Source organism: Lates calcarifer, linkage group LG23 (assembly GCF_001640805.2).
Source record: "Lates calcarifer isolate ASB-BC8 linkage group LG23, TLL_Latcal_v3, whole genome shotgun sequence".
Lineage (NCBI taxonomy): Eukaryota > Metazoa > Chordata > Actinopteri > Centropomidae > Lates > Lates calcarifer.
Window position 1 is genome coordinate 10542896 of NC_066855.1, and position 20749 is coordinate 10563644.

A 20749-nucleotide genomic window follows, 5' to 3' on the forward strand; every position below is an offset into this window, starting at 1 on the left:
TCAATAGGCTTCTATTAACATCATCGTTATTGTCGTTATTATGCTATTACTTCGAAGGCAAAAACCTTGTACTTCCGGTCTTCCTCTGCATTTCTCTGACTGACTTAGTGTGGTCGTCTTGCGTTACAAGTGACAGGATATTTTCTCCATGAATTTTAACATTTAGCATCAGTAGTCCCCATCAGATGTAAACATTTATTCACTTCAGTTCCCTGTGTAAATCTGTTGCCTTCATTTTGTTTCTCTTCCTAAGTTATAATGATCCTAATTTACATTTTTAAAAGCAGTAAAAACCTTTATGAAATGAAACGGTATATTTTCCATGCCCCAAGTCAACAGGACAATATACGCCTATGTTCAAATACACGCTTTTACATCCCCACCAATTACACACTTCATACATAAAATGATTCTCTTACATTTTGTTTCATACCTCTAATCAAAGATACTAGATTAACTGTCACGTTCCAGCGCAGAGAAAAGTGTGTAATGATTTTTTTTTTTTTTTTTTTTTTTTGGGTGGGTGGGGGGGTGGGGGGTAGCATATGAATAACTCTGTACGTGTGACCCATTTAATCACGGTATTCACCTCATCACAGCCTATTTGTCATTTGTAATAGGTTCAGTAAGCTGGTGCTGCACAATAGAACTGACCTCTGACCAGTGTCGTAGCGCCATCTTCTGGTCAAAAGGAAGCATGGACAGTAACTGTGGGCTCAACACAGTTTTTATCCTTTTAAGCTCATTTTCCTTTCCCCTCATTAATTTAAAAGCAAATATTGTCAAGTTTTTGTTTCCCTTCAATGGTCTATTGCCTGATGAAGAATAAACATTTCTCTTTTAGATCTCATACACAAGTAGAAGTAGCAGTGACACAGTGGAAGAATACTCCATGTCCTGCCTTCACAGTCCTACAAGAGTAAAAGTATAACAGCATACAGCTACTATCCATGGCATAATATTACAACACTTTATTATTGCATTCTGCATTTAAGAAGATTTTTCATTTTGTGGCAGGTCAAAGTTAGTTTTTGTCTGAGAAACTTAATATGCAAACTATCTATAGCTGTCAGATATTATAAAGTAAAATATTTCCCCCTGAAATGTAGTGGAGTAGAAATACTGAGTGGCAAGAATACAGTACTTGAGTAAATATGATTAGTTACATTCCACCACTATTACTGATTAACTGTGTGTGTTTTTGGAATCAGATGTTGAAAAGGTTAGTGAAGACTTGCACCACACTAGGGGTTTCAGAGATAAATAGATCTGAGCTGTTTTTTTAAATGAGGGGAATATGGTGCAAAAATAAAATATGTCAAATCAATAACTTCTATCATGGCTGGAAGCTTTGAAACAGTAATGTGGCCGACAGCAGCTGTAACGGGATGTAAAACCTTTCTTCACCAACCAGTGTGCATTCAAAAACATCCTGAGTGTGGGAAAACTGTGACTATTGTATGTGTGTGTGTGTGTGTGTGTGTGTGTGTGTGTGTGTGTGTGTGTGTGTGTGTGTGTGTGTGCACACGCGTCTAGAAAAACATCTGACAGCACTTACCACATTTCTTACAGACCAGAGTTATTTACCACGGCGGTTTGTTTTCCCAGCTAACACCATGTTTGTACCAGCTGTGTGATGTGTGTACTTGTGTGTACCAGTTGATGTCAGAGCGGGTTGTGTGTTTACCAGCTACATAACTGTGCAGACACACTCCTGACAGCTCCCCCTCAACTTGAATGTGGGTTAAGGAAGTGTTGAAAAAAAAAAAACAAACAACAACTTCTGACCTTTGTGTGTATCTTCATAGCAATAAAGAAACTCCCTACCCCCTTTTTAAAGTCATGTCTATCTTTCTCGCCATCCCTCCACTTCCTGTCTCACACACTCAACCACCATGACAAGATGAGAAAGCGGCTCCAGTTGCAGGGTGCAGCAGTGTGTGAGTGTGCAGAGACTCTGTGTGGGTACATGCTGGGTGAAGGAAATGGTCTTAGATTTAAATATTTCACCTGAGTGTGTCCAAGAATCAGTTGTCCAGCTGTGCCAGGTGTTTCAAATCCAAGCCCACGGACTGTAAAAGCCTCACATACATCAGGATTGTCTTTTCATTTCTATTTTTAAAAAATGGATTGTATCAGTTTATAGTTTGTCACTCTCAATTAGGACGCTTGTGTTTCTTCTCTTTGGGCTGGAAGGTTAATCTCTCTCTGATTGGCATATTTTTATTGCTTGACCAGAAGTGACACATAATTTTTCCATGCACCAGATACTCTTAACAGGATTTAACTCTTAAAGGGCAGGTGGGAGCCGGAGTGCATGTATTTCCCTCCAACTGTGGCCTCAGATGATCGCGCGGCTCCCTCCCAGTGCTCCAGTGTCCGGGGTTTGAGGCTCTCCGCAGCTCTCTGGTTCACATCCCTGAGCCTCTTGCCAACAAAACGGGCTGGTCACTTGTGAGCTGCGTCAAGTCACCTGAAAACAGGTAGCAATTCACCGGAAGTTACCTTGTTTGACCTCCAAAATAAAACCCTCCTAATAGAAATCAAATCAAATCACTGTTCAGATCTGGAATCCCGTCCACAACTAATATTGAATAATTCATCATGCCTCATCCCACTGAACAATTTTACGTCAGTTAGCAGCGTAAGGGAAAGTAAGGTAAACAATTTTGATATTTAAAATGACACTTTCTTGTCACTAAACTTTTTTTTTTGTTGTTCTCAAATACACTGCAAAAAGTCTTTATAAATTTGATTTCTCGAATTAATATTGGTCAAAAGCGATTTGGAGAACCTTAACACATTGTTTAGACCAATTTTGATGCATTAAAATACAAATACGGCTTATTTTCATTAATGAAATCCTATTTTAGTTGTCATTGTTTGGACCTATCTTCTTCTTTTATCCGATGAGATATCTTCATTATACTATTTCATTTTCTTTTCTGATGTAACCGCACAATTCCTTATTAATTCCTTACATAATAAAAACCTTATTATGTTTTGTTTTTTTTTTTTTGCAGTTTTTTTATCTGTGAAAAATTAATAGGATTCATCCTGAAATTTACTGACTACACTGTACTCAGGGTTTATAGGCCTATCGCGTTCATTTAATGTTTTAAATTAATTTTTAAATCATTTTTGAGAAGCGTAATCACGACACGAAACTAACTTTTTTTTTTAAAAAAAAAGTCTTTTATTGTGAAAATCTAAACCAGAAGCAGTATTGTTATTGTGTCTGTCTTGACTCTGGTCACTTGTTGAGTGCAGCGATCACACAGGAAACCACGCAGTTTTTATCTCATTTTGCCAAGGATCCTTGAGTCCCCAGTGAGGGACATTTTATTCTATGAGAGTTTTTACCTGCAATATTTTCATTCAGCAGAGTTTTTATTTTTTCCTTTAGTCTTTTATATTTCCCAGGAACGCCCAGTCAGATTAAACTACATCGATCCTGACTGAAAACCCACAGAGCGCACACATCACAAGTGGTTATCATGTCTGGCGAAGAGGCTCCAACTCAGCAGCAGCAACCTGAGCAGGAGAAGCAGTCGGATGAACCTCCACCGGCTGCTTCGGGTGCACCGCCCGAGGAGTCGAGGAGCAGCCCCGCAGCCGAGGAGAAGCCTCTCTCCTCCCGCGCCCTGGTCCTGACCGGGCATGGGGGCTACGACAAAGTCAAGCTGCAGGTGAAGACGCAGAGCAAGCAGCTGAAGGCGGGAGAGGTCCTGGTGCGCGTCAAGGCGTGCGGGCTCAACTTCGCCGAGCTGGTGGCCAGGCAGGGGCTGTACGAGATGCTGCCCCCACCGCCAGTCACGATGGGAATGGAGGGCTCCGGGGTCATTGAGGCGGTCGGGGAGGATGTGAAGGACAGGAAAGTGAGTAAAGGCCTGCTGAATGCGCTCGACACACCCACAAAACACCACCACATCCAAATCATGTACCGTGGAGCTGCGAAAGACGTTTTTTTTAAAAAATGCATTTAAACCCAGAGTTACACCAGCTAAGTTCACACACAAGTCAGTGAAAGTGACCAAAAATTCTGTGCGTTTGGAAATCCGCATCTCATTGGTCCTCAAAGGCACATGAGCTCTCATTCCTGTCCAAAACATACTCATTATCTTTTCCAAACACTCCGCCACATCACTTCTGCCATTAGTGTTCCCCTCTTTCTTTTGTGAGAGCTGCAGAGTGGTCAAGAAAACATAAAGTCTGCTATGAAAACTGAAACCAAAGCCATTACTTCACTGTTTGTTTGAAGAAAAGTACAGCAATAACTTCTGGTTTTCCTTCTAGACCCAGAATGAAAAAAGGTTCAGATATATGCTTTTAAGACAGAAAATGCCCAAATTAGTCAGATGACATGCATTAGGAATGGATTTGGAATGCATTATCTTTCCTTTCTGAACCACTGACTCAAGAAAAACATTATTTTACATGCAAGCTGAACAAGCAGACAATCTCTGATAAATAACCTCCATCTGTCCTGTCCATTAATGTAATGTAATCTCCATATTTGAAAAACAGTACAGAGAGAGGCCATCTTGTTGGAAAGTGTAACATTCTGCTGTTATGAATACATACAGTGTTTGATTTACTATGCGTCCTTGAAGAGTTTCCATTTACCTTTGCCTTGATAAGAGCTTTCCAAAGGTCGAGTTTTATGGAGTTTTGATTTACAGTCTGATGAAAAGGCGCTGAATATTTATATGGAATATATCTGTGCCTCCTTAAAATTGATAAAATGCCAATATATGCTGAGATTTCAGAGCCTTGGGTTTGTTTTTTTTAATGCTGTTTCTGCTTGTTTGGATGTTGAAAAGAGACTGGAGAACTGGTCCCCGAGGCCAGAGGCTCTGCAGGTTATGTGTTGCCTCATTTATTCTCTTTAACTGCATGCAGACGATAAAACCAAAGTGACTCACTGCAAATGACCTCCATGACTTCATGTTACAGCTTTTGCAAAAAGACGCTCTACTCTTCACAGTTTCAGATGCGTCCGCTTTAGCTGGTAGAATCAAAGCATGAAGATCTGTAACACCTTCACTGTTGATCTTTAACTGGAGGTGCTGTTGTTCTTATGAGCGTGGACACTCATGCATATTGAGGATGGAAAAACACTTACAGTGAAATAAGTAACAGAACTTCGCAGCTGAATCATTTGGTTTATAACATAGCGTTATTTGCTTTGTATGCAAATCTCAGAAACTCACACTTTTCCTGTTATTTTCCTCCAAATGCTTCTGCATATTGTCATCCCCTCATAAACCAAAGAAACATTTTCTTCTCCAATCAGAATAAGTTGAACCATGAGCTGCCATCCGCGCCACCGTTTCCAAGACGAATGAAGCAGTTGCACAGCTCATTATTGTGCATCCTCGCCTCATATAGTAACATTACCATGAGCCACAGAGCTGTGCATCTGATTTTCTGAAAAATATAAACTCAGAAAATCACTTAACAGCACTTTCTTTCTCTCTGAGGGTATTCCCACAATCCATAAAAACTTTTTAAATCATCCGGATGAAACAATATAAAACTATTTTAAACCCATTTCTCTAATCCAAACAAAGATGGCAGCCGGAAATGACATGTTTTTGCTCAGTTTGAACAATGTGAACCAAATTAAAAACATATCTTATCACTTATATTTGTATATATAGATGTTACTGTTCATATATTTAATATTGTCATTCAAAATTACACTGTTTAGCTGGAGAATAAAGGACTGACATGTCAATCTGATGAGTTAGTTAAATGAGATACTTTGGGTTCAGACATCAGTCATCCCTCGATCAGACTTGTCTCATCTGTCTCTATTTGTACAATATATTGCATTATAGGCTCTTATTAACTTTATGATGTGTGTTTTGTTATAAAGGTCCTCCCTGTCCCTCAGTGTCAGTATGGAATTTCCCTCCTCCTCCTCCTCTTCTTACTACACTCCTACACCCCCCCCCCATTCCTCCCTCCATTCATCTCTCCATTTTCGGAAGAACAAGAATCCTATAGGGGTGGGGCGTTCCAACGCCACTTTTTTTGGAAGGAAGCACTAAAACACAAGATACCACAAAAACACCAGACCCAGCAGCAGCGCAGGAAGCAGCATGAAATCAAGGGTAACAACGGGCTCAAGGCAGCGAATTTAGAGCGTAGAAGTACAAAAATTGATAAGTCTGGATGGAAAATAGAAGACAGTTGTGTTTAGGTGGGGATTAGAGATGATTGGTTAAGGTTAGAGTAAGAATTCGGGTGGTGCTGCAGTGTAGGCGCACACAACAGCAGACAATAACAGAAAGGGAAGCCACAGTGTTTTCAGAGATTGACGGGCCAGACCGAGCAGCTGGAAGCTCCTCCAGATAAGCACAGAAGGGTGCGGCTGTTTCATGAGACGCTTTGGGAGGCAGACAGAGCAGATGTGTCGTGCGTGATCCCATTACAGCTTTTTATTTTCATATTCCTGCTCTACCTTGTCACAGAAGACGGTCTATGATTACACCTCACACCTTGATTGATACTTGTAAGATGGGAGGTGTAATTTCTGTGTCAGACTGTTCCAACTGGTCGCTTTGAAAGGGATACACCATCTGCTCTGCAAACCAGCTCTTTAATCAATTTCATGTTGAGTGACAAGAGGATGTGTGTTCTGTATTTAGTTCAGTACAGCGCTCACTTTCTGGCCAACTTACAGCAGGTGCCTTTAATGTTTTAGAAATGATATATCAGGAATAATTAATTGGCAGCAAACTGAAAGTAACAGACTTCAGAATAGTATTGAGGTACTCTGCAACTCAGCAACAGTTCGAAGGGAAATGTTGCACTTATAACTTCACTGTGTTTATATGACGACTGTAGATACTTTGCAGATGGAGATTTTACCTAAAGCAGAATATGATCCAGTGATAAAATACAACACATTTTGAAAGATTAAACCAGTAGGTTCTGACTTTATACACAAACAACAACTCATTTCCTCTCTGAACTTCTCAAATGGTTTCGTTTAAATAAAAAAGGACAAAAATCATCTAATATTTTATCAGTAACAGCAAAGATAAAAGTTTTTTTTTTTTTAAGTTTGTTTTTTAAACGTTGTTTTTCCGTCATTCCTGCCTCATTAATGATCCCATGACCCCTCAAATTTATCTCGTGACCCTTTGAAGGGGCCTGACCCTTTATTTGGGAACCACTGGACTAAATATAAAGTAGTTAAAACTAGCTCCAGTTCGAGCAGCGAAAAAAATAAAATACCGCTTATACTGGTCACAGGGGCCAGTTTACCGAACAGTTACAGAACAAGTGCTTCGACTGTTGATACTTTAGGTACATTTTGCTGGTGTTTAAATACTTTCTCATGAATAGGATTCTGAAAGCAGGAGTTTAAGTTGTAGTGAAGTATTTTCATGCATCGATACAAACAGCAGTAAAACTGTCCTGTCACACTTACTCTGCTGTTAGAGGTTCTGTAATGGCTGATTCAAACAGACAGCAGTCGTCCACACCAACTTCACTCTCCTACCTACTGAACATTATTTCAGTTAAGCTCATGTGAGCTTTCCAGGAAGTGAGCTCAGCCTTTTTTAAATTGACTATTGTGCATTTTTTAGATCATCCAGGGGGGGTTTGAAAGTATTTCATAAGACCAGTGGTTGAGAAATGTTATAAACCCAAAAATGACCATGTCATCTGGATGGAAGTTTAAACATAAAACTCACCAAAAGTGGAACTGTTAAGACTTATCTTACTGCCGCAGAAATGTGTTTGTGTGTGAGTGTCTGCTTCTCTGTGCATGTGTAAATATTATATGTCCATACATGCATACATGTGTGTGTGTGTGTGTGTGTGTGTGTGTGTATATATATATATATATATAATGATCTGTCTATCGTCATATGTTTGTGTGCAGCAGGAAGTGGGTGTGGCTCAGAGCTCTTGAGGCTGTTTTTAACAGGAAGCAGTGTTCATCAGATCAGACCTCTTTCCTGTGCCCTTCACTTTTCTGGCAGGTTTCGCAACACCAGTAATACTGTTATGAGAGCACATCTCTGTGTGCAGGAACAACATTTCCCCTCGCCTGAGCTCATACAGCCACGCAATTTGTTCAGGCGCATGGAGCAGGTTTTATGTATTGAATGCAGCATGTTTAGATTTTTGATGTTATTTGATTTTGATTATTGTGTTATGAGAAAGCCAGTTTCTTGACTCATGTTGTCTAGAAAACACTGATATATGGGGGAAAAAAAAGTCAAAATTCAAAACTTAATTTAAATAGTGCAGCCTCTACAAATAATATTTATTTCTCAATATGCAACGCAAATGCAAAGCAATCCTGAATTTGTTTTTCAGTTACAGTTGAAACAATTAGTTGATGAACTTACAATTTGATTGAAAGAAAATTCAGATTAATTTATAATTAATAATTTTCTGATGGGGGTGGGTATTAAGATATCCACTTTAGCCTCTGTGTTCTCTGTAAGGTGTGACTGTGGATGTTGACATAGAGCAGTGGTGTAGTAAGTGTCCCTCGTGTCATTCAGCAAAGATACGTTTGATGACTTCCTGCCTGCTTGACCTCAATTTGCTGGCACCAAATGCACTGTGGGGGAAAAAACAGCTAACACTCAAGACAAAGTAGCATGGGAAATTGAGTTAATAGAAGAGGCAATTACTTCTCTCTCACATGTTCATACTACTCTCTCTGTAAATTTTAGAAATTTTACAAGGAAAAGAGTATGGTCTAGACCTGCTCTATATGTACAGTGCCTTGAGATAATTTCTGTTGTGAATTGGCGCTATATAAATAAAATTGACTTGACTTGACTCATACAGCATCTGTCTGATACTCTTCCCTTCATGAGTCAGTTCACCTGGACAGTATGTGTTTTAACACCACCGCTAACGACCATGCAGCTAGTTTTGGTTTCATGTTGTACAAGTTTTAAGAGGTATTGGTCGGATTGTCAGTAAATTCTGTACAAACATTCATGGTCCTCAGTGAACTTCTCGCCAGTTATTTTAATAGGTTGCAATGAAACCTGGTGCAGTTTATCTTTCCTCTAGGATGAATCCTCTTCACTTTCGTGATCACTAAACTTTTTATCTAGCAACAACACAAGGTTAATATTATCCCCAAATACCTGCAAAACTAATAACATTACCCTACCCTAGCCAGCCCCAGAACTTCCAGTCAGACACACACACCACCATGATCCACTCAGTAACTTGGCTCTGTCTCTCCTTCCTCCCTCTCTTCCTCTTTCCTCCCTCAGGTGGGAGATCGTGTCATCGTGTTGAGCCGCAGTGGCGTGTGGCAGGAACTGGTTGTCGTGCCCGCTGACCGCGCCTTCCCCATGCCCGAGCAGATGAGCTTTGAGGAAGGCGCCGCTATTCCCATTAACTACCTGACCGCCTACCTGATGCTGTTTGAGATGGCCAACCTGAGGCCAGACAAGAGTGTTCTTATACACATGGCTGCAGGTAAGACACATACAAAACATGTGTGCTGTTTAACATAATGCAACAAGTTTTGAATACTTATATTTCCCCCTCATTCTAGTAAAATAAAGGATAGGAAAGCTATGATTTTAAACATGAATATTCTCCTCAGACTAGATCAGTGGCATCCAGCGTATTGTAAGGCAGTCTCCCCCGTGATTTCAGCGTAACAAACCCAACAAACGTCTCCCTCCAGTCTCCTGGGCAACATGTGAGGAGTCACACAGCTCCTGTACTCCGGGTCACTAATCACTCCTCTGAATGCAGCCGCATTTCCGTGCTGAAAAATAATCAGCCGAGAGACCAGCGGTCATAGGTGAAGATAGAGAGTGTGTGTGTGTGTGTGTGTGTGTGTGTGTGTGTGTGTGTGTGTGTGTGTGAGAGAGAGAGAGAGAGAGAGAGAGAGAGAGACAGACTTACTTGTAAAATGGCAAACAGGATCGTTATCAGACATCGTTGCTTTGGCAACACCTGACATTTCGAAAGGGGCTCCGGCACTGTAACAAACAAATACGGTCTGTTTTCTGCAGGTCATCGTGTGTGACCAGGTGTTTAAATAGCCAAGGTCTTAGTACTCATTTTACATTAATCATTGTGAAATATCAGGGTGGGATGCAAATTATTGAAATGTTGTTTAGCCACCAAGCTGTGGCAAAATGTCCACTGGTGATGAGCTTAAAATAGATTACCCTGTAAATGAATGAATAGATCATTTGGCACAGGACCTGCGTCATGTCATCAGCCTCCCGACCTGTGAAAAAAACAATCAAATCAATCAACTTTCAACCTCAACTTTTGCTCAGAAAAAAATGTCTACATCTACATTTCCATGGCAACTTGGCAAAGTCTATTTGCTGATGTAGACCATGGGATATGATTGAAAGCTCCAGAACAGGTACTAAATGGACCTTGTTGTTATTTTAGATTCAGTCTGAATAAAGCTCTGTTTAATCATATATTACCTGTGCCATATTGCTACTGTAACAACATTTAAACCTGAGACACTCCCTCAGGTGTTCCTTACCCTGAGGGTGTGGCAACGACGAAACCTTTGAGATGGGTGGTGTAAAATCTTCAAGACAACAAAGAGTCCAGCTCATTTGTATAACCTTGGTAATTGCTGGGAGTGTTGCCACATTGTATGTCTAAAATTGTGAGCACAGATAAATGATGGACACATATTTCAAAACTAGAATAACCACCTAGCAGTTGTATGCCTCGGCCAACCAGTCAATTAGCAGTTTACATCCATGTTGGTAGTTTTTCGTGAAATGTAAGTTATCACTATATTGATGAGTAACTCCAGGGAATAAATTCCAGTGAGCAACATGCTGTCTTAGCTTTGAGACTTTTTCCTCAACACATAAAATTCACTGTAGGTAATTTTTGCTGCTAGAGTGATTGGATCTTTGAAGATGCTGCGGATGGCTCAGGATATGACAACCAGTCACAGTCCCAGAGTGCAGGTCAGTTACTGTCAGCACCTCGAAATTCATCATCACGGTTGAGCGCTCCTCTGCATTGACGCACACAGAGGCCGCGCTTCAGTGTTGAGTGGGTGGTTGTCAGCTGACCTGTATGAATCAGCCACACGAGGCCAGGGTTGAGGAAGAGGGCAGGAAGGATTAGTGGTGATCTTGCACACCCAGGCCGTCATTATTTTTGAAAAAAAAAAAAAAAAAAGACAAAAAAATGTAAACTATTAAATGGTACAAAGCCATAGAGACAAGAGAGTAGCGTCTGCTGTTTCAGCTGTGTCCTCTGAGGACACTCAGTTTTCACCTTTTATTTCTCCTTAAGCACGTTAAAGGTTGACAAGTTATTGTGCTCTGACTATCTGACACGTGCAGCCTATACAGTGAAATGTACTTATGCTTTTATGGTTCCATCATTCCATCAAATGCTAATTATTTTAAGCGTAATTGTATTGACATTTTCCCATGATGACACCTATGAAAACTGGGGTTTTCACTAGATTTTAAAGTAAAATAAACTTGTTCAGTCAACTCTGTTGTTTATTAGGTGCTTGGTAAAGCAGGTGTGAGTCAGGCAGGAAGCAGCTTTACTTAGTGACTCTTTCTGTTAGATCAGCGCTGTGCTAACTCAGCACTCAAAGTGAGTGTAATTTCATTGTTCGATGATTAAATCACTGAGTGTTCTAGAGAGGGATCGTGCAGAGGTTGAAAAGCTCTTCTTCTGAAAGTGGAAAAAAAAAAAAAAAAACAGCAGTCGCTGCTGTTCTCATGTCTTGTTTGTGTTGCTGCCTGCACATCTGTAGGTGGTGTGGGTATCGCTGTTACCCAGCTGTGTCAGACGGTGCAGAATGTGACGGTTTTTGGCACAGCATCAGCCTCCAAACATGAGACCATCGCCCAAGGCGGCGTAACTCACCCCATCGACTATCGCACCAAAGACTACGTGGAGGAAATCCGCAAAATCAGCCCAAAGGGTGAGACACAATACTCATGTCAACCTTTCTACAGCATATTTAAGCACAAGAAACTCAAATCCCTCCCTGTCTTTCTGGCAAGTAAAGTTCACACTGTCATGTTTCATCCTAACTACATTTCTGTCTTTTTCTTCTTGAATATCAAGTCGATATAGAGACAGATAAATCTCTTCGCCTCCATCCTTCAGCCCCATCCTTTCCCTTCTTTATTCTGTCCCTCTGCAGGTGTGGACATTGTCCTTGACCCACTTGGTGGCTCAGACACCCAGAAAGGCTTTAATTTGTTGAAACCATTGGGAACACTTGTAGTCTTTGGTAAGTCAAAGCATGCTTCATACATTTGTTGAGTCTGCCTTAATGTATTTAGATTTTTGGTTTATTTTACCAGAAATACTTGAATTGAATCTCACCTCCAAAAGGAGTATTACATAAAATAAAAAGGGAACAAATCACTGAATTCTTTCCACATGAGCTGTCTCATTTATACAATTTTGATAAAAATGGGTCATTGAAATGTTGTCTCTGATTCCCTTCATATAAATAAAATCAGAATGCTACAGTCAGCTGTAGCCAGAAACCAGAGATCGTCTCAGAGGTCAGACTGAAGCCGTGTCCCAATTACATATTACTACACACTAATGCTAACCAGATTTTGAGTCTGTGGTCAATTCAAACTGGAAAAGCAAAAAGCAGGAAAAACATTTATGAGTCTGGTGTTGATGAGCGTTATCGTCTCACATGAAAGGATATGGGTGAGCTCCTCATGGCTGGAAAAAATGAAAACAAATTGTAGGCGGTGTGGGTTTTTTTCCACTTTGTTAGGTTTAATTGAAATAGCAAGGTCACAGTTTGATTGACATTCGTCTCCACACATCTTAAACCTCAGTTTTTCTTATACTAACAGTGCCCCAAGATAGTGTACACACAATATTACATCCGGTAAGTTTGAAAGATTTGTAACCTACAGCTATGATTTTTCAACATTACTGATGAAGACAGAAAACATCATTTTGTAGCATTGTAAGTGTTCTTCACTAATCTTTCTTCTCCAGGTGCTTTATTTTTGTTATTTATAAAAGAAAAAGTATATGAACATAAGTACATGTCTATTGTAAACTTGTGTACTTTAATGTGTAGTATGTGTTTGGGAACTTCATTTAAGATATTTTAATCATGATTTCCTATGGGACAGCTAACATGATTTCATCTCTGTGTGATTTCTATTCTCTTCTATTGTCCTTCATTCCAGGTGCAGCCAATTGTGTGACGGGCCAGAAGAAGAACCTGTTGGCCATGGCAAAGACCTGGTACAACCAGCTCTCTCTCAACACCTTGAAACTGATGCAGGCCAACAAGGCTGTCTGTGGCTTCCACCTGGGCCTCATACCTGACGAGGAGCTCATCAGCAGGACTATGTTCAAGCTGCTGGAGCTCTACGAGGAGGGAAAGATCAAGCCCCGCATTGACTCGTCCTATCACTTTGAGGAGGTTAGTTTGATCATGTTTGACTGATGTGTAATCGCGACTACTACAGAAGTATGCAAGAGAGCCCTGTCTGAGTATTTACCTGCTAATCTCCTGTGTTTCTGTGTCTTGTTTTTGCCAGTAAAGGGCAAAACTGTGACGATATCTCAAGAGATGTTGTTGATTTGCTGCACACAACTCTTAAAGAATTAGTTTAACATTTTGGGTAATACACTTATTTGCTATCTCCCAGAGAGTTAGATGAGAGGATTGATACCGCTCTTATATCTGTGCGCTAAACATTAAGCCACAGCCAGCAACCTGTTAGCTTAGCTTAGCATAAAGACTGGATGCAGGGGGAACAGCTGGCTTCTACTTTACCACATTTCAAAGGGAAATAATATGTATTTATACTGTATATTAAATACGATGCTTTGTTGTAAATTAAACTACCCAACAATATATACAAGTAGAACTGAAACAATCAGTTGATTAATTTAAATTGGTTGACAAACAGTTAATTGGCAAAAATTTAATATTCGTTTCAGTTATTTTTCATTAAAAAATGCACATTTGAATTAATTTAATCATTCCAGCTTCTCATATGTAAGAATTTCCTACTTTTTCTTTCAATAAGGAAAAAATTATTATTTGCACTCCTGTGCTGAATAGCGAAACATTTGCTCCACCTCAGTTGACTACAACAGAAAAATTCTGCTTGCACTTTAATGCATGAAAAATAAATCTAATGAGATAAAAATGTAACAGTCACACAGACCATTTTTCTGCACTGAGCACATTTGCTTTTACTTAAAGTACATTTTCCTCATTGTACTTAGATACTTAAGCAATATTTTCAATTGAGGGCGAAGCTTCTCCTGCGTCACAACCTAAGAAAAACTCTTCCCCCTGTTCTCCATCATTCATGTTCTGTGGTAGACCTGAGCAAACCTCAGTCCCCCCATCAGATGAGATGGTACTTAAGGGTCGTTGCTAGGTGACGATCTAAAGTGTTGCCGAGGCATCCGCTACTAGTGGGGATGTCTATGTTTTTGAGTTTCCTTGGCTGTTTTTGAGGATAGGCAGGAGTGTAATGAAAGACAATCCTGGCTGTGTGTCTGTGAGCAGGAAATGGACAATACTGAGGCAGGGTATAATAGGAAGCACAGATGACTTATAGCAGAGATACACAGCATAGATATCCATTGTTTTTATTTAATTAATCCTTCCTCCCCATGATTCATCAGTCATTAGTTTGTGCTCATGTAGTCACTGCAAAGCCAAGAAAATATAGTCAGGAAACACTGCTGTTTTGCATTGATTATTTATAGATATATAAAACACAGTATATTTAGGGGATAATATGTATAGTGAAAACATATTTCCAACACTGTCTCAAGTTGTTAAAAATCTACATAGAAAAAATGGAAAATTGAACAATTAAAATCATCAAGTTACATTAGTATAAATGCACCCAAAAATAAATATCCTGCTAAAGTACAACAATGCCAAAGTAGCTAATCACACAACTCTGCAGTTGCTCTTAATGAGTATCTTCATCAGCATCATTTCCAAACCCATCAGGCAGCTATTTTAGGCAATAAACCCGCTGTCCATTGACAGACAGATAGACAGAGATTTTAAGGTGAATATATGTTAATGTTGAGCCTGTTTTGATGCCAAATAATACAGCTTTAAGTGTTCAGTCACCTTTGACTTATTAAAAACATTCTTTTGGTTTTGCTTTTTCACTGATTTCAAACTTCACAGGTTTTAAACTTCTGCTCAGATTTTGAACATTACGGTTATTTGCTCTTGTTTTAGATGGGAAATGACCTGTTGTGCGCATCCTGTCTCTCCTCAGGTAACCGAGGCCATGAAGCGCATGCACGAACGCCACAATATTGGGAAAATCATCCTTCTTCCTGAACCCAAGAAGGAGGAAGAGAAGCCAAAGTCCAACGCTGAGCCGGGAGAAAATGCGGAAAAAACTGAGGATGCCGTCGGCGAGCAGAAAGAGGAGGCCACAGAGGAAGTTAAAGCAGAGAAGGATTGAGTAAGAGTGTTTATCTGATGATATTTTCAAGCACTTCCTTAGTGAGTTTCCATATTGTTTAATTGTGAAAAAAAAAGGAAAGAAAAGGGAAGAAAAGCAAGATGCCATGAATTCTTTGTCATATTTTTAAATGTTTATAAAGTTTTGTTGTGCAATATGTCTATAGTGTAGTGTCTTTGTTGGGAACACTTGTGTTTTGAATAAAAGTTCACTGTATTGTGTTGCATTACCAAAGGAATAATGTATTCTGATTACAGATGACATGCCCCCCTGAGAACAACTCAGCAATAGCTCTAACATATTACATGTAATAACAACAAACCATGGCCGGTATTATTCAGAAAATTTTAAGTAAGTTCAGACAGGACAGAGTAACCCTTCTATGAAGCATGAACCATCTGTGGAGAACATATAAGAGCTTTGAATGTTATTCAATTATCTACTTAATTGTTTCTGTTATTCAGTCGACTTAAAATTGAAGCACTTCTATTACAGAGTTTACTGCTAAGTTTATAGATGTAGAATTATTTTAATTTGAATAACACTGAGAAGAATCACAATAATGTTAAGATTTGATTGTGGTCTTGCTGAATTCGTGGGATTTCTGAAGGAACGTGGGTATTTCTGATTGTGTGAATAAAAGCAAAATTGCTTAATTCACAGAATCATGACACATGTAAAATCAAAAATGTACTCTGAGCGGCTTTATACATACTGGCTCTGTGTCTGTCTGTATACCAACCTGAGATACATTTCCTGGCCTTTGTGTTTTTTTCAGTCAAGTAATTTGAATGTAATCAGAATGCATTACTGAGCTTTGGTCATTTCTTGGATCCTGTTACTTTGACAAAGTAATTAATAACCCACCCACCTGTGTTTTATCTGTTAATATTAGTATAAAACTAGTTAGAAATTGCAATAGTGACCTTTAGTCTAGTTTAACAGGTTGAGATTCACTACTAAAATGTCTGTAATGATGAGTGAAAGTGTATTTTCGCATGCTCTCCTCTCTCTGATGAATGTTGTTAGACAATAGTATCTGTAGGGAATACCCAGGTCGGTATCTCATTGTACTTTTCTCACGTATTTGTGCCAGATTTAAACCTTTCACTGCTGCCATCAAGCCAACTGTGAATAACATTAAGTGAGGGACTTCCCCCGCCTTGGCAGTCGCTCGTGGGTTTTCTTCCAAACAATGTCAAGCTGAACTTGAGTTAAAACTGTTTGGCAAACCATGTGAAAGCAGGTTTTCTTCCCTCGATTTTTTTTTTTTGTCCTGTGGTTTTAGCTGCTTTCTTAATTCTTTTCTCACCTCTTCAGAATCAAAGTGAACAGTGCTAAGTTTACAGACCCACAGTGCAAGATGTGACACTTAGTGATTTCTCTTATATTTACAGGGAGTAAGTTAAAAAAGTAATGAAGAAAAACTGGGATCATGCTTTGCTTTTATCTCCCAACTCTTAATCATGCTTCTGTTGTCATGCACTTTTTATTTCTGTATGTCTTACAGCATAAAGTGATGGATTATTAAGCTGCCATTTTTAACAGTCTACAGTGGAGGAGTTTGGGCTCAGGAATTCAAATGTTTTGTCCAGCTGTGGGTGCAATTCAATGCTGTGACACAGGAGACGCAACTGAAGCACAAGGAAAGAGCCCCCCCCCCCCCCCCCCCCCCCATCCACAGCAGACCAGCTCCTCACATTCCTCTCTCCACCCTCTCACTCCTGCTTTCTGTATCTCTCTAACCTCTCTCCCTCTCCAGTGTGCTTTGTTTTTATTTCTTAAGAGTACTTGCAACAAAGTTTCACATGTAATACTTTATGTTATTTACATTTGTGACTTTTTTTTTGGCTACTTGGATAACTTTTGTTAAGTTTGGCCAAGTTTCCTTCTCGTAGTATGATGTAAGACCTGATATGGAGTTCGAGTGGGAGCTGGAGTTGGATTGTCATTCTGTTAAGTTCATCTACTCACAAAACTCCCAATTTGAGTTTGTGTGCAGGTTTTTATCCTTTCAGGCTTTGTTTTAGAGGATTGCTTTACTTATTCATGAACCCACAAGCCTGGATGTTTGCCTGCATGACAGATGGAAATGTTACCAACCCAGACTCACACTTTAACCACTGAATTAGACAAGTTGAACTAATGAGCACATTTGGTGTTTTCTACATGACAGCAGGGCAGATTATTCTCCAGATTTTGGACAAAGGCAAAGTGAAGCCTGCTAATTCCTCTTAAAATAATAAGTTATATGTGGAATGTCTGATTGCAGTCAAATATAAACAGACAGGGAATATTGCAGCTACGTTTTGCTTTTGTGCCAAAATGTAACCTTCAAAATCCAAAATCTGAAACGTGAGAAAAGTGTCATGTTTCCCATTTAAAAGAAAAAAAAAACACATAACATGCTGTAACTGATATACTATATGTATGAGTATTCACTCATGCAGTGAGGGACATCTAGTGGTCAAATAAAAATTGTGCCTTTACACAAGTAATTAAAATATCCTGCACAACGTTGCCCATAAACAGAATGTACTGTAGGCTGCCTTGTCAAATGTCACACATCATGAAATGAACTGGTTTCCATCCAGTTCAGCTAATTAGAATTAATCCTCCTCAGTTTAGACAAATTATACAGTTTATATATCAAAATAACATTTGTTTAACAAAAGCCTTAAAGAGTCTAAATCTTTTGCTTTTTAAATGCCCATTCAAGTATACAGACACACTTTAATTTTCAATTAACTCAATTATTTTACTTTTATTTTAGCCTCTACTAAAAGTAACCATGTTGTTACACAAACCCGAAGCTGTGTTTGACATGTTACTGCTTTCATGATAGAACAATGCTGCCTTTTTTTTATTTTTATACACACTTTATGCACATTTGCATAGGCCGTCTGTGTTTATATGGCACCAACCTGTCTATATTATTAAAGTGTTATCACATATCTTCATCTAAGCTTGTGAATTACTGCATCTTTTTGGCTAAAAGGACAGGAAGTAGATGATGACGTTTAGTACAAGAAGTCTTTTTAACCAGCAGGGGGCCTCATGTGTCCATGTGCTGTATGTAAGAGCAGTGTTTCAGGGACTGACAGCTTGGATTGAGGTGTTACAGACCACACTGGTGTTTGTAAAAATTACAGCACATGGTTTATGTTATTAAAGAACCATAAAATCTTTAAACAAATGATTTTCAAAAATATCCCACTAGCCACTTTAAATAACCCTATTGGCAGCAGAGATTTTGGACTTTTCATGGACAAATCACTGTGTTTGTGTGTTCCTGCTGTCAGGACAGGAGAATCAGGCCATTCTGAAACACTCTGAGAGGAGAGTGAGCCTAAGAGACGTGTCTGGTCAAGCGCGTCTGATTCATCTTCCTGTCCTACTCAAGAAAACCAACACTTGTGAGGAAGCTCCCATGACCACCTCATGATCACATATGAGTGAGGTGGGGTTTTGATGACCAGTACTGATATTTTTGGTCTGAACAGACTAGTGGTAATGACAACTGTATTAGTGTTTTTTTAAAAAACAAAAACAAAAAAAAAGCCTTGTGATTGTTCAACATTTCGTAACTCTGTGAATTTTCTTTACTCCATACTCCAAACTAGGAATGTCCATTTTGGTCTACAGTTACAGTCTTTCAGACCTGCTTTACTAACAGGCTATGAACAGCAGCACTCACTCTTTTTGTGTTATTGAAATGATAAATAAGCATCCAGAAAGCTGAAAATTCAAAGATGAATGGTAATGTCCTGTTGTCATCTTTGTTGTCTTGTCATATTTGTATGCCGTATCAACAAACAAGTTACAGCTGTAAAATATGATTAGGTTTCGTTTCTCTTGTACTTCTATCTTGATCTTGGCTGTTGAATGTGTTGACAGAGATTGCTGCCATCTTGTTTTCACACCGTTGAGTGCATTGTGATTTTGCTAACAAGGACAACAGGTCTAAGTTTAGCTCAATGAAGCATGAGGTGCAGCAAACCCAAAATGTAATGTCTCCAAATGAGGATACACATGTCTCAGGAGGTCAAGTTTATTGAAGTGAGATGATACGTGTAAAAGTCTGAAGTGCAAATGCCATAAAATGTAAACACTTGAACCGGCATTTAATAATTTTCCACCCTTAATAAACAAGTTGTGAGCTATGCTGTATTTCAAGTTCAGGGATGCCTCTGCTTCTAAAACTAAGACTCAGGCGTTTACACATTGCCTCTGCAATTAGAACGTGTATGATTTTGTATTCAGTCATCTTTTTGTACAGATTATCCCAGAATACCGTTTATGTGTTATCAGAGATGACATGGAGCACAGTATGTTTATGAAGGGTGGAGTGATGGTGATGGTCTGATACGCTGATTAAATTATGCTTATTATCCCCTTCCCCTATCAGCAGAGAATGTAATTCTGGATGTTTATCTTGTTCTTACCCCGCTTAGAGTTTGTCCGGCCCTTTGTACAGCAAATACTTTGCACAGTCTTGGGAAATTAAAAGATACCCTTTGTTTAACCCTCAGCTGTCTGCGGCAGATAACAGTCCTATACTTGTACTTGCTGCTGACTCAGGCCAAAAGAAATGCCTTCATGTATTTTTAGATGGACATTTCCAATGTGAGGCAAAGTGGCAGCTTGTGTTTGAACTACAACATGTGTCTCTTCTGCAGTGCAGCAGCTGTTTGACTGTCAATCACGCAGTATTAGCAGGTCTCTTAATATTGTTGCTGTCAGACTAAAATGTACTTTGAATCCAAATTCACCAGACAATATATCATGGCATAGCTTCATGACTGGCACTGTCTGTGAAATTCCTTAGTCATCCAGGTCATGGCTACCCAAGAAGGGTTGAATCCAGGGGAACTGGGCTTTGATGTAGATACTTGAAGACATTTCACCTCTCGTCCAAGAGGCTTCTTCAGTTCTGTTCAGTTCTGACTGACTCGCATTTAACCTCTGTGGAGTCTTATTGGACTGCCGCTGAATTACAGTGTCCAGTTACACAAGGTGGAACAGCCTACATCCAAAAAGGCCCAGTGAAAAACAATATGAAGACAGCTGAGAACGTGTCCAAAATAACTTTTAAAGCAGTGTTTTCCCTGCTAACAAAGAAAGAAATATATTTGTTGTGAGTTGTACTTTTTACTACATTTGTAATTTCTGGAACAATTTTAAGTATGTTGTCAACAAACAACAATAATTTTATACTAATTTCAATATATTTTCATTGTGCGAATACTTTGTGTTGGACACAAAAAACATCAGTCACATGCGCTTTG

General features: G+C 39.3%; 1 protein-coding gene across 1 annotated transcript; it reads left to right on the forward strand.

The window, feature by feature from the left end:
• The first annotated feature begins 3237 nt into the window (after positions 1-3237).
• On the forward strand, positions 3238-18426 carry LOC108898741 (synaptic vesicle membrane protein VAT-1 homolog). Its single transcript, XM_018698762.2, has 7 exons — positions 3238-3878; positions 9267-9474; positions 11771-11941; positions 12167-12256; positions 13191-13429; positions 15270-15461; positions 16972-18426. Exons 1-6 carry the CDS (start codon positions 3498-3500, stop codon positions 15459-15461), a joined length of 1281 nt encoding a protein of 426 aa, XP_018554278.1. The 5' UTR covers positions 3238-3497; the 3' UTR covers positions 16972-18426.
• Positions 18427-20749: the final 2323 nt, after the last annotated feature.

Excerpts from the sequence above, each read along its gene's own strand:
- LOC108898741 (XM_018698762.2), top strand. The coding sequence starts at position 3,498 with ATGTCTGGCGAAGAGGCTCCAACTCAGCAGCAGCAACCTGAGCAGGAG. Across the intron at positions 9,475-11,770 it reads TCTTATACACATGGCTGCAG|GTGGTGTGGGTATCGCTGTT; the intron begins GTAAGACACATA and ends GCACATCTGTAG. Across the intron at positions 13,430-15,269 it reads CGTCCTATCACTTTGAGGAG|GTAACCGAGGCCATGAAGCG; the intron begins GTTAGTTTGATC and ends GTCTCTCCTCAG.